Below are 14,304 nucleotides of genomic sequence, written 5' to 3'. Positions count from 1 at the left end.
ACTGCCTCATTTACACTTCATCAGTTATTGCTTCAAGCTTCTACAAACACTCCATTGGTTAAAACAGTATTTGATTACTCCTGCAGTGTAGCCACATGATAAGACTGTACAAATTAGCGGTCCGAGTATAATGTATAATATCAGTACATGGGGGACCATAAAACATTGCTTCAAAAAGGGGACCAAAAAAACAACAACAACCACGGTTCCCGAAAAAGGCCAACCCCCGCTTTGCGGGGAAAAATGGCCTCTAAAGGTGGTTTATCAGTACATGATCATCAACTTCTTACAAACTGCATGGACATCTCTAAAAACAGCATTCTATAATTATCTGCATTTGTGATTGGTTACTATAAGTTGATAAAAAAGAAAAGTAGGAAAGACAACTGAAGCTGCAAGAAGTCCCTGAAATTATACAGGAAATTATATTTACGCAGAAATGAAATATAGGAGCTTCTAATACTTTTAGCTCGGCCAAGCCCAAGACAATAGTCTGGAGGCAGTGATGTAGGGTGAAATTATAGAGTGAATGAAATGAATGAAATCGTTTTAAGGCCATTTTTCCCCGCTAGAGCAGGGGTTAGCCTTGCGGGCCCCATGACAATCATGGTTCCCTGTTTGAGGCAATGTTTTTATGGCCGGATGCCCTTCCTGACGCCAACCCTTGGTCGCCTCTTACGATGCGCAGGGATACGGTGCACCTATTCTAAACCGGGGTACACACCGGGATCATTCATCCCAGCAAGCTGGTACTCAATTTGCCGACCTCGGAAGGATGACAGGCTGAGTCAACCCCCCTGGCGTTAATTCAGCGATCGACCGGGATTCGAACCCAGGATCCTAGGACCCTAAGCCGGCACCCTAACCGCTAAGCCAACACCAGGTGAAATTATGCAGTGACGTCGTATAAACAGGCTGTTTATACGACACCATCCATGATGGGCCGATGTAACGAATCTGGCGCAGAGAAACCGTGTCTTGAGATGGTTATTGATCACATGGTTTGCTTTTGCCTTGATCCGTGACTGGAGGGATGGTGATCACGTGTCCCGTGTGCGGTGTACACTACCTCGCTATTATTTAAAAAATTTTATAAATGTAACAATGAAAAACAAGGCATTTCCCGAGACATGATATTTCTGCTGAGATTATTTGATCCCACATAACGCCGACACAGAGGCGAACATGTCTAGCGGCTCCGCCCCCATCAAGCTGATTGACAGTCATAGCCACGCCTAACCCAGTCCTATCTTTTACATATGAATGTCGTTTTCTGGACTTTTCATGGATTCCGATAAAACTACAAGAATTAGAACACCAAAGGATGTTGCAGGAAGTAAAACTCTATCGAATGGTTGCAGAATCATTGCCATTGACAGAGGTATCTCGGAAATATGCCGTCTGAAGAAGTTTCTTATTATTATGAACAAGAAGATGAAATCCTGGGTTTGACCGATCTCGTTTTTTCGCTTTATTTTGCTTTTGCCTTGATCTGGAGAACTGAAAAAGGATCCCTACCCCGACAATCAGCTGAACAGACCAGGTAGGCTCTCATATGTAGCCTAAGCGAGTTTTTAAAGAATATAGTCCAACTTTACTTTTGCATTTGCATGTAGCAGATGGGAGCAACGTTTTTTTCCGCGCCATCCCTACATAGAGAGTACTAGCGTACTCTCTGATATATATATATATATATAAATATATATATATATATATATATATATATATATATATATATTATATATATACATACATATATATATACATACATATATATATACATACATATATATATATATACATACATATATATATATATACATATATATATATACATACATTTATATATATATATATTATATATGGTATCTGTAATCTGGTTCTCCAACCTAATGAGCGGACAACATGACGTCATCGCCATGGCGGTGCTTATCGCTCCCAGCAAGGTGCAGCATTAGCTGTATGGGACACCTTGCTGGCGGTTCTCCACTGATGATATGAAGGTCGCATAGTGACTGATATAAAAACAGAAAGGTTCACAGAGTTGCAAGTGTATGGAAGCCTCACTGCGTTGCCATGATGAAGCCCCAACAAGGGCGAAACCAGGTCGGTAACTGAGTTTTGCATGCACTTGTGACAGTATCTGAATTTATAATCCATAATGACGCACTGCTAGATGGTTCCTCTGGAGCTTTGCAGGCAATGCGGACATGCATGGCGATGACGTCATGTTGTCCGCTCATTAGGTTGGAGAACCAGATTACAGATACCATTATTAGTAACTCCCAACCGCAACCAGGTAGACTCCATATGATGAGTGGATACCAGAGATAACGTTACCGTGTGGCAGGCGGTGCTTATCGCTCCCAGCAAGGTGCAGCAGCAGCTGTATGGGACACCTTGCTGGCGGTTCTCCACTGATGATATGAAGGTCGCATAGTGACTGATGTGTATATATATATATATATATATATATATATATATATATATATATATATATATATATATATATATATTGTTGCGGTTTTTAGAGTGTACATATAACATCATTAAAGGTTTGCCCCCATAGTTAGCCCACCAAGCAACACGTAGGCCCATTAGAATTAGTTATGTCATAGTATGTGTAAGAGTAGGCCATTTCACTAGTAACATCTGCGTTGTGTAAAGAAATAATAAGTTTAGGTCCTTTCATTTTGCGGCCGCCCTTCATTTCCACCAATGCTATCTATGGGCAAACTCGATCCCACGCCCCATTCGGCTAATCCACCTCGTTTGTTACGCATTGGCCGCCAGCAGCGTTAGCTGCCTTTTGCTCGCTCAAACTAGTCGGGTGGCCACGAGGTAGGCCTGAAAAGGGGGAGGAGCGCGAGGTCGGGGCGTGGCCGCGTCAAGCAGAATGTCAAAGGCGGTGACGGTAAGGGCACCAGCCAACCAGAGCTCGGTGGGCATGGCTTGAGAGGGCATGGTAAGGACACATCTAGCAAGTGCTGGAAGGTTCGCTGGGCAAGGCTATATAAGCCTTTACACGAAGCCCTTGAACAGGACTCGTGTGACAGGACTCGTGTGACAGGACTCGTGTGAGAAGACTCGTGGGGAAAGGGCGTGCTGAGAGGACTTATTGGAGAGAGCTTGCTTACAAAGGAATTTATGAGGACGGGAGCCAGGCGCGAGCCAAGCGACGCCAAGTGAGAAGCCATTGAGTGAACTGATACGGAGCACTCGCGTGGTAACAGAACTGAGAGGACCGGCGTGCGCATGACAGTTTCGAGGCGTTAAGGAGAAACGCATTGAGAAGCGCGTATCGAACTGTCCGCTTATTACGTACGCGGCTGAGCCGCGAGTGTAACCGCCAAAGCCAGGCTACCGTTGCCCTGTGATAGTCCCCGCACGCGCAAAACGACACGAGGAGAGTTCCTGGCCGCTGCCGTCTGTTTCCTCTGCTTCGCGGTGCGAGTTGGGGACCGGAGAACGAGCTGCCTGGACGCCATTCCTGGACCATCGACCTGTTCATCTGCAACCCTGTGCGAGTGTGTCTGTGTGTGAACGGGCCCATTTGTCCAGGGATAAGTTAAGACTGTATAAGGCTGCACTGTGTTTTCTTCTTCTTATTGTACAAATTGTAAATAAATCTGTTATTCCTTTCTTCCAAATTTCAGTCATTTCCTCCATTGGGTAAGCGTGGCACGATTACGAACCGCTTGAATCGGGTTTAGTCCTTGATAACGGCTCGGGTCACGGGTCGCTACCGCTCGGCGTTTCCACTAACACCCGTGATTCGGGCGGGGCTTATTTGCTTGTTTCCGGCCAGCGTTAGTACTTAGGTAATAGCGAATTCATAGTCCTAAAACCCGATTTAACACTGTCCGGGAAGGACGTCATAGGTCCCGGGTCTCGTCGGCTAGTAAAAGACAAGGGGACTGTTGACTTTTTCAACATATTTCAACATACAGCTATTTGATCTTCATTTCAACAATATTGATAGATAAAGGTGATATAATATAACAAATATCATGAAACATTCACATTTTGTAGTCCATTGTATAATTTAAATAAACATAAATGCAAATTTCGCATGTGGAAAAAGTAAGTGCACCCTTGGCTCTAATAGGTGGTATTGCCCCCTTTGGCAGAAACAACATCAAGTAGGCGTTTCCTATAACTGTCTACCAGTCTCTGACATCGACTGGGAGAAATTTTTGCCCACTCCTCCATGCAGAATTCTTTCAGCTGTGTGATGTTTGAGGGGTTTCTTGCATGCATAGCTCGTTACAAATCCCCCCACAACATCTCGATGGGATTTAGATCCGGGCTTTGACTTGGCCATTCCAGAATCCTCCATTTCTTTCTTTTCAGCCATTCCTTGGTGGATTTACTGGTATGTTTAGGGTCATTGTCATGTTGGAAGGTCCACCTTCGGTTGAGCTTCAACTTTCCGACAGATGGCCTCACATTATCTTCAAGCACCCTCTGGTACAATGAAGAATTCATAGTGGATTCTATGATGGTGAGCTGCCCAGGCCCTGATGCAGCAAAGCTGCCCCAAACCATAATATTTCCACCACCATGCTTTACAGTTAGTTTCAGGTTCTTGTGGTCAAATGCTGTCTTTGGTTTTTGCCAAACATGTCTTCTGGTACTGTGGCCAAATCGCTCTACCTTTGACTCATCTGTCCAGAGCACATTGTTCCAGAAGTGCTGGTCTTTGCCTCGGTGTTCTTTGGCAAACTTTAGTCTTGCCCTGATGTTCTTGCTGGACAGCAAAGGTTTCCTCCTGGCACACCTCCCATGTAGATCAAATTTGTGCAGCCTCTTTCTAATGGTAGACTCGTGCACTTTGACATCAACAGTGGCAAGAGCTACCTGTAGGTCCCGTGATGACATTCTGGGGTTTTTCGAGACTTCTTTCAGCATCTTGCGGTCTGCTCTCGGGCTGAAGTTGCTGGGGCGGCCTGGCCTGAACAAGTTGGCAGTTGTTTGGAATCTTCTCCACTTGTAGATGATCTTCCGGACAGTCGAATGATTCCTCCAAGGTTCCTCCAAGATCCTCTCTAACGATGTTCTAATCATTTGCACCTGAGCTGGTGCACCTGATTATAATTTTAGGTATTTGAAGTAGTGATAAATGTCGGGGGGTACTTACTTTTTCCACATGCGAAATTTGCATTTATGTTCATTTAAATTATACAATGGACTACAAAATGTAAATGTTTCATGATATTTGTTATATTATATCACCTTTATCTGTCAATATTGTTGAAATTAACATCAAATAGCTGTATGTTGAAATATGTTGAAAAAGTCAAAACTTTACACGAGGTGTACTTACCGTTTCACGTGACTGTATATATATACATTTATATATATATATATATATATATATATACACACACACATAATTTATTCATTCATTTTACAAAATTATGCATCACAATCAATGTAACATCCATAGGCCTGACAGGTTATGTTATAATTTGAACCTATCACAACAGGATAGAACCAGAGTAAACCAGAAAATCATAATACAGAATCACATTTAATCAAAATCATCCATCCACAACTTTTTGAGATATCCTGCTTGTCTATCGTTTTTGGCCCTATCTCCTAATGGTGAAGAATCACTGAAAAAAATATACTAGCCGGATCATCCTCACCAAAATTTAACTGATTTTTCTTTGTCACACACACAACCTCTCCACCAAGTTTCGTCCAAATCCATCCATAACTTTTTGAGATATACTGCTATTTATCGTTTTTGGCCCTATCTCCCAATGGTGAAGAATCACTTGAAAAAATTATACAAGCAGGATCTGAATCCGTATCTTCACCAAAATCGAATCATTTCGTCCTCATCATATACGCTACCTCTCTGCCAAATCACGTCCGAATCTGTCCACAACTTTTTGAGATTTCTTGTTCACAAACAGACAAAAAGACAGGGGTGAAAACATAACCTCCATCCACCTCTTGGATGTGCTCCAGAAGTGGAGTGTAATAATTCGACAGCAAGAAATAAAAATTCATATTCTTTACATTATGCACTGCACCCACCTTATCCCAAGGTTCATGGTCTCAGCTGTACCTATCATTGAAATTCCCAAAAGCATGTTGTTGCAGATTTTGGCAGCCTAGAAAGACAACAAATGCATGCTTTGAAATATTTCATTTCGATTTGTATGACGTATGCGCCTCAGTATATAACAGGTGTAAGACATTCAACATTTCATAAATAGTTACAAGATTTATGACTGGCTCGGCTTGGTGGTGTTCCCATCTGAACCTCTTGCTCGTGTTGCAGGAAACGCAAGTTCAAATCCCATTACAGTATATCGAAGACTAGCTGAGATAACATTTCCCTTCCCAGGTGAACTTTATTATAAATAGAAAAGGAAAGCTTGGGCCCGGTTGCATAAAGCATCCTTAAGGAAATATTGGAGGATTTGCTTAAATATTTCCTTAATTTTCCCCTTAAGGACACCCTTAATTTGCGTATGGTTGCATATACGAATATTCCTTAAGTTTTTCCTTAAAACCTTCCTTAAACTCAAGGGAGCACCTCCCCTCAAACCTCCACCCTGTTTCCCATCTTTAAACACTAACCTTTGAGGTTACAAATGGCGCTCTTCATGGAAATTGGTCACAAAGACGACGATTATCGCAGCGCAATGCCAGAGGTTGATAGAACAATGTCCCGATTGCAAAATTCCCTCATCCATAACCCATAAAGTGCTGGATTTCCTGGTTGGTGGAACAGTAATGCGTTTTTGTCATTGGCTTTTCTCCACCAATCAGAAGCAAGGTTTCATAAATTACCTGGGTATTATACATTGTAATAAAGGTAAAGATTCGTTCTTTGTGTTAACATTAGTTTAACCCCATTTTCCTACACGTCTCGGCTACGATTGTTGCCCGACACACTTTATGGGTTAAGGAAAGATTTACCTTTAGGTACACTTTTCTCCTTCGTGAAGGATTTCCTTAAGGGCTGTTGCGAAAACAACCCTTAGGAAATCCTTTGGTAAGAACTTCCTTAAAATTGAGAAAATCCTTTGAAGCCATTGCTATGCTTGGCAACCAATCAGATTAGAGATAGGAAGAGGTGTCTGAAAGCATGGACACGTAATGAACAAGTGATATTAAATGACACTTGTTATATTGCTACGTACACGCTTGTTTTAGGTTGCATGGGAAACAGGTGCTTCCGGATGGAGGAGGAATAAAATGATTCTTGTGTAATATTCAATTAATTCTCATTGTAAATGTGTAATGTGTGCAGTAAGTGTTTGGAAACTTGACAAGAATGGTGAAAATGTGAAATTATGAAAGTGAAATAAGAGTGCGAAACAACAAGCAAAATATTCTGGATGTCATGAAAGATTGAAAATGTTATCCGAGTCACTGTGCCGTCCGCTCAGAGCGTATTTCACAATGTTAAATCAAATTCTAAACCAAACGAGGCTCATGAGGAATGTCTTTCTTGTGCTACCAGGAGAATCCAGGAAGATCAATCCTCCTACACCAGAATTGATGCGTGCCATCACCCTGTTATAAACAACCATTTGTTTGTCTTTGAGCTGTGGCTCTGTTTGTTCAACGTGATTAGGAAGTGCAACCTGGTTACAAAATTTATCTCGGAAAATGTATCTTGTCAGTCTGTTGTCATCCTGATGTCGCTCTGGAATTGTCAATCCGTACACTCTCATTAGTTCCAAAGTGTCTTACAGATGGATGGATGAGTGCTTCATTGATGTGGTAGTTCTATTCCATGTCTAGCTGCCTCGCTTCATGCGGCATTCGTTTAGAACATTATTCCTTGTGTTGTTCCCAGAGTATCGATAAGATAGCAAGCTCACAGTTTGTTAGCAAGATGGCAAATAATGAATGCAGCATTGACGGAGACAAACTTCCTGAAGCTTCTTACATGCAAAGATGCCAATGCTGGTCGTTCTCCAGCAGATCCATTAGGCAGCACACCTCACTGAATGAGGAGCAGTTGATCCCTTGTACTGTCTTGATGTCTTTAAATGAGACAGGACCTTTCTTGTGGTGCAACAACCATAGATAGAAGCATTCAGGCTACTTAGGATGGATATTGGACACTTGACCAAAGAGCAGTGTTCCTTTTAAAACTAGTCTTTTCGCCATCATGGAAGGCATCTTTTCCTACATTGCGCTTTTGTCACTTATTGCTTGCCATGCTCCAAGCGATGAACTCTTGCGCAGAAAAGATTTTTATCAAAGAGCTGATCTGGAGTTTGGATTGGCCCTTCTTCCTCTCTGTAAGAAGTGAAAGCTCAAATAAAGATGTGAGGGTCATGTTGGGTGGTTCTTGTGCTTGCTCTCTGGGGCTCTCCATAGCCTCCATAGTACATACATACTTGATTGACTTGATGCTGCTGCAAAGATTCACATTGGGGTGGGAGTTAAATCTCCATGTCAGATATGGGTTGTAAGGCACAATCCATTGATTGTCAATGGCAATACGCGCTCTGTTGAAGAATGTCTCTGCTTCTTGGCCTCCATCTCCGGATTTGCGACATCTTGAGAGCAGGTACCCATTGTTTCCTGATTTTAAGTGCTGAATAAATGGCTTTGGGAACCCTTTTGAACAGGCTCCATCCTTCATATCATGCAAGGGCATTGAGGGTTGATGACTCCACAGTCCACATGGTCCATGGGCCATGTTGGTAAGGATGCTTGCAAGAAGTCCAGCATCTTCATGTTGATTTGGGGGCTAAGCTGATATTGCAGAATCATGGTTATCTAGATGTATCTTATCTTTATGAGACAACCACATGAAGATATGAACATGAGCAAGGCCATGCTTCTGATACTCAATATTGCAGAGCCACACAATCTATATGCCAAACACTGATCACGTAATGACACTGCCAATCAGCTCTTGTCTTGAGGCGGAAAATTCTCGCAACTATGTCGGGTCTATCCTCAGCCTTCTGGTCAGGCAGCAAGATATGGAGAATTTCTGGCCAGTTGACATTGCAGGTGAAGATAAGGAAGAGGGAGGGGCACCCAAATTTTTGCAAATAGAAAATAGTGTCTTGTTGTTTCACATGCATGTACCGTGGTCAGCCTGTAAATGATGATGGCAGAAGTTTCTTCAGCTCCACTCAAATGAACAGCAGCTGTTCAGCTAAGTGTTTGCATACGTGTCCACATAAAACACTGCAACAGACACTTGCAACACATCAAAATGTTGAAGTTGTCATTATCTCGAGCAATAAGCCAATAAGAGTCGAACAATAAACCAACAAGATAGAAATGGTAAATGATCTCAGGTGTAACCAATCGCCTTCAAGATCACACATCAAGTTAATTGGCCTCCACCTGTGTTAAATTGTCATGATTCTGATTATTTCAGAATAAAATCAGCTGTTCCTGTTGGTTTCCTCTGCTGGGGAGTGCATTTCACAGCAAAGACTCAACCACGAGCACCAACGAGCTTTCCAAAGACATCTGGGATAAAGTTGTGGAAAGGCACAGATCAGTGGATGGACAGCCAATGGGACTGGTAGGCCTTTTTGTAAATAATAAAGACAAGCTTAAATTATTTTAAAATGTATTTATTCTGAAAATCATTAAGTTCTTCAAGCATATTATAGACTGCCATTTCGTTCTCGAGATCGCCTCGTCGTACCGTCAAACATTCCAATGCATCGATTGCGTCAACACTGCGCATGCGCAAGTGGTCTAACAGGCCGATGGTCTCCCACGATCTCTTCTCCCAGTCCACCAGATTATCACAGACACTTACAACTTCATGACAAACGAGATATGATCCAGGCCTAACTAACGAGACCACCCGCAGCTCTCGAGGCCTTCTGGTTGCTTCACACCAACCCGACAAAGAACGTCTTCGTTTCAATAAATGACAATATCCAGCCGATTGGATTCATGACGGCACGGCACACAAAACTACTCATATCTTTGGAAGGGCTGGTTGGATTTGGACAAACGAAATGTAGTTTTGTAGGGGAGAACCGTGCGCGAACGTCGATACCAATGGCGACCCTCAAAGACCCGTATTTCCCGAGATAGCGCGCCGGCCCGGCAACAACAGGCGCGCACTGTTGTAGGTACCCATGGAAATGAGAAAAAAAAAATTGTTGACGCGCAGGGTCAAAATGGATGCGCGCGCCGACCAGAGACCGGAAATATATTTTTCTCGGCCTGAGGGCTGCCTTGTAGTTTTCTTCTCATCTTCGCCTTCTTCGTCTTGCTCTTACTCCTGTAATGCATTGTCAGTAGGCATCTCTCCTGGCAGAGGAAACCGCTGATGTTTCTGCAGCCTGTGCCATTGTCATGTAGCAAAGATAGACCCACAAATCAACAAGCGTGAGATGATCGTTTGCAATGCAAACCAATTAAGCCAAATCAATGTAAGACAAGCAAACATGATTGTAACCACCTGAACCAATGAAACAAATGTGGCAAAGTGTTGGGAAAAGGGTTGGGATACGTGTGTGTGTGTGTGCGTGTGTGTGTGTGTGTCTGTGTGTGTGTGTCTGTGTGTGCACGTATATGCATGTGCTTGTGTGTATGTATGCATGCAAGTTGTTTTTGCCTGTTATCCCCACACGTGGGTGGCCTCGGGAGACGGAACAGAGATCTACCGGGTCTGAAAGTATCCACGTCCGTTAGCGTGTGTGTGTCAGTTTGTGCACGTGTATGTGCATGTGTGAGCGTATGTATGTGTGCATGTGTGTGTGTGCACGCACAAAATGTGTGCAATATGTCACGCACAAGAAGCGTGGACACACCATAACACTATACAACATTTCATATATAACATGGGTGTATACAATACAACATGTACAGTCACGTGAAAAAGTAAGTACACCCCATGCAAAGTTTTGACTTTTTCAACATATTTCAACATACAGCTATTTGATCTTCATTTCAACAATATTGATAGATAAAGGTGATATAATATAACAAATATCATGAAACATTTACATTTTGTAGTCCATTGTGTAATTTAAATAAACATCAATGCAAATTTCGCATGTGGAAAAAGTAAGTACACCCCTCCATTTAGCACTACTTCAAATACCTAAAATTAGAATCAGGTGCACCAGCTCAGGTGCAAATGATTAGAACATCGTTAGAGAGGATCTTGGAGGAACCTGTCTTATTTAAACCTCAGACATTTAGTTTGGTTTGCTCTTTGTTGTTGAAGTGTGCGGCGTCACCATGCCTAGATCAAAAGAGCTCTCTGCTGCCTTCAGAAAGAAGGTTATAAATGCCTCAGACTCTGGGAAGGGATTTAAAAAGATCTCCAAACAATTTGAAATCAATAATTCGACTGTCTGGAAGATCATCCACAAGTGGAGAAGATTCCAAACAACTGCCAACTTGTTCAGGCCAGGCCGCCCCAGCAAGTTCAGCCCGAGAGCAGACCGCAAGATGCTGAAAGATGTCTCTAAGAACCCCAGAATGTCATCACGGGACCAAAAGGTTGCTCTTGCCACTGTTGATGTCAAAGTGCACGAGCCTACCATTAGAAAGAGGCTGCACAAATTTGATCGACATGGGAGGTGTGCCAGGAGGAAACCTTTGCTGTCCAGAAAGAACATCAGGGCAAGACTAGAGTTTGCCAATGAACACCGAGGCAAAGACGAGCACTTCTGGAACAATGTGCTCTGGACAGATGAGTCAAAGGTTGAGCTATTTGGCCACAGTACCAGAAGACATGTTTGGCGAAAACCAAAGACAGCATTTGACCACAAGAACCTGATAACAACTGTAAAGCATGGTGGTGGAAATATTATGGATTGGGGCAGCTTGCTGCATCAGGGCCTGGGCAGCTCACCATCATAGAATCCACTATAAATTCTTCATTGTACCAGAGGGTGCTGGAGGATAATGCGAGGCCATCTGTCGGAAAGTTGAAGCTCAACCGAAGGTGGACCTTGCAACATGACAATGACCCTAAACATACCAGTAAATCCACCAAGGAAAAAAAAACAAACAAAAAAAAACACCGTTTAGAGGCCATTTTTCCCCGCAAAGCGGGGGTTGGCCTTTTCGGAGACCATGGTTGTTGTTGTTTTTTTGGTCCCCTTTTTGAAGCAATGTTTTATGGCCGGATGCCCTTCCTGCCGCCAACCCTGTTTGTCGCCTTTTTACGATAAACAGGGAATTACCAGTGTACTGGTACTCAATTTGCCGACCTCGGAAGGATGACAGGCTGAGTCAACCCCCCTGGCGTTAATTCAGCGATCGACCGGGATTCGAACCCAGGATCCTTGGATCCTAAGCTGGCATCCTAGCCGCTAGCCAAACACCAGGGCCTAGGTAAATCCACCAAGGAATGGCTGAAAATAAAGAAATGGAGGGTTCTGGAATGGCCAAGTCAAAGCCCGGATCTAAATCCCATCGAGATGTTGTGGGGGGATTTGAAACGAGCTGTGCATGCAAGAAACCCCTCAAACATCGCACAGCTGAAAGAATTCTGCATGGAGGTGTGGGCAAACATTTCTCACAGTCGATGTCAGAGACTGGTAGACAGTTATAAGAAACGCCTACTTGAGGTTGTTTCTGCCAAAGGGGGCAATACCACCAATTTGAGCCAAGGGAGTACTTACTTTTTCCACATGAGAAATTTGTATTTATGTTTATTTAAATTATACAATGGACTACAAAATGTAAATGTTTCATGACATTTGTTATATTATAGCACCTTTATCTATCAATATTGTTGAAATGAAGATCAAATAGCTGTATGTTGAAATATGTTGAAAAAGTCAATACTTTACATGGGGTGTACTTACTTTTTCACGTGACTGTATATAATGCATAAAAAGAATATGTGTGCATACAATACACAGCATATGATGTCACGCAAAAGAAAACAAAACATGCCAAAGCAAAACCAAAAGTAAAACCAAAGCCAAACATGCGGATAAATCACAATCATGCATGGGTACATGCAAATAATGGCCCATGCATGTGTGTGTATGTGCGCGTCATCACCACCGGTCCTCATCATTCTCAGGCCCTCCTTCCACTCGGGTCCACCAAATCTCACATCCCCTTCCACTCAGGCCTGCCAAACCTCAGTTCACCCCCCCCCCCCCCCCCATTCCCACTCGGTTCCACCAAATCTCAGGCACCCCTTTCACTTGGGACCGCCAAATGTCAGGCCCCTCTTCCACTAGGGTCCGCCAAGTCTCGAATCTGTTTATTTTCCTTCCTGTCTCTGCTAACTGTGTGCTTCTAGTTCAGTTTGTTTTAAAATGTGTGCCAAATTGTGAGTATTCATCAGACTTTTCATACCGGGCTTTTGAGGCCTACATTTTCCTAGTTCGAGTACATGATCATTTTTGTTGTCTTTTCTTTTATTTTTGTTATAAGACAACCAAGAAGGCTGCAAAGAAAGAGGTAGCAAAGGCGCAGGAGGTATGGAGGAAAATGTTCGGAGAACGCTTGGTTTGGAAGAGGGTCAGAGAGCGGTATTCAAGATTGCAAAGCAGATAGCGAAAGAGAGGTGTGATGTCATGGGGGTGAGTTGCTTGAAGGATGAAGTGGGACAAATCGTTGTGGACCCAGATGAAATTAAAGGAAGATGGAAGAGATATATGGAAATGCTGTTGAATACAGAGAATGAATGGGATGGCAACATAGAGAGTAACCCATGTTTAGGACCGGCAGAGAAGATAACCGAGAAAGAATTTGTGGAAGCGATAAAAGCAATGAAGAGTAGAAAAGCGGGAGGGCCGACGGGAGTTGTGGGAGATAAGTTGAAGGCAGCGGGAAATTGGGGTGTGAAGAGAATGACAGAGATCTGCAACCTGGTGGTGAAAGAAGGCCGCATTCCAGTGGCTTGGGAACTGAGTACCCTCGTCCCTCTATACAAGAGGAAACACCCTCTGGACTGTGGCTCGTATCGAGCGATAAAGTTATTGGAGCATGGAATGAAGGTATTGGAAAGGGTATTGGAGAGGAGGATAAGCAAGAAAGTGAAGATTGACGAAATGCAATTTGGATTTATGCCAGGAAGAGGAACGACAGACGTGCTTTTTATTGTAAGGCAGTTGCAGGAGAAGTACATGGAGAAGAGGAAGAAGTTGTTTCTTGGGTTTGTTGATCTGTAGAAAGGATTCGATCGGGTTCCACATCAAGTAGTGACATGGGCATTGAGGAAGTTAGGAGTGGAGGAATGGTTGATCAGAGTAGTGATGGCAATGTACAAAAGAGCGCACACAGCTGTAAGGACGAAGGACAGGAACAGTGGTGAGTTTGAGGTGAAGGTGGGAGTGCATCAGGGGTCGGTACTAAGTCCACTAC

The 14,304-nt window shown here is 43.2% G+C and overlaps 1 protein-coding gene across 2 annotated transcripts in view; it reads right to left on the bottom strand.

The window, feature by feature from the left end:
- HIBADH (3-hydroxyisobutyrate dehydrogenase) overlaps positions 1-14,304 on the bottom strand; it is a 192,333-nt gene that overhangs the window by 66,515 nt on the left and 111,514 nt on the right. For both annotated transcript variants that reach the window (XM_068101264.2, XM_068101265.2), the window contains exon 6: positions 6,049-6,125. In XM_068101264.2, coding sequence (XP_067957365.1) covers positions 6,049-6,125 — 77 coding nt within the window. The remainder of the gene's footprint in view (positions 1-6,048; positions 6,126-14,304) is intronic.

The sequence above is a fragment of the Myxine glutinosa genome, chromosome 6 (genome assembly GCF_964187855.1).
Source record: "Myxine glutinosa chromosome 6, kmMyxGlut1.1, whole genome shotgun sequence".
Lineage (NCBI taxonomy): Eukaryota > Metazoa > Chordata > Myxini > Myxiniformes > Myxinidae > Myxine > Myxine glutinosa.
This window is presented reverse-complemented; position numbering and strand designations above follow the sequence as displayed.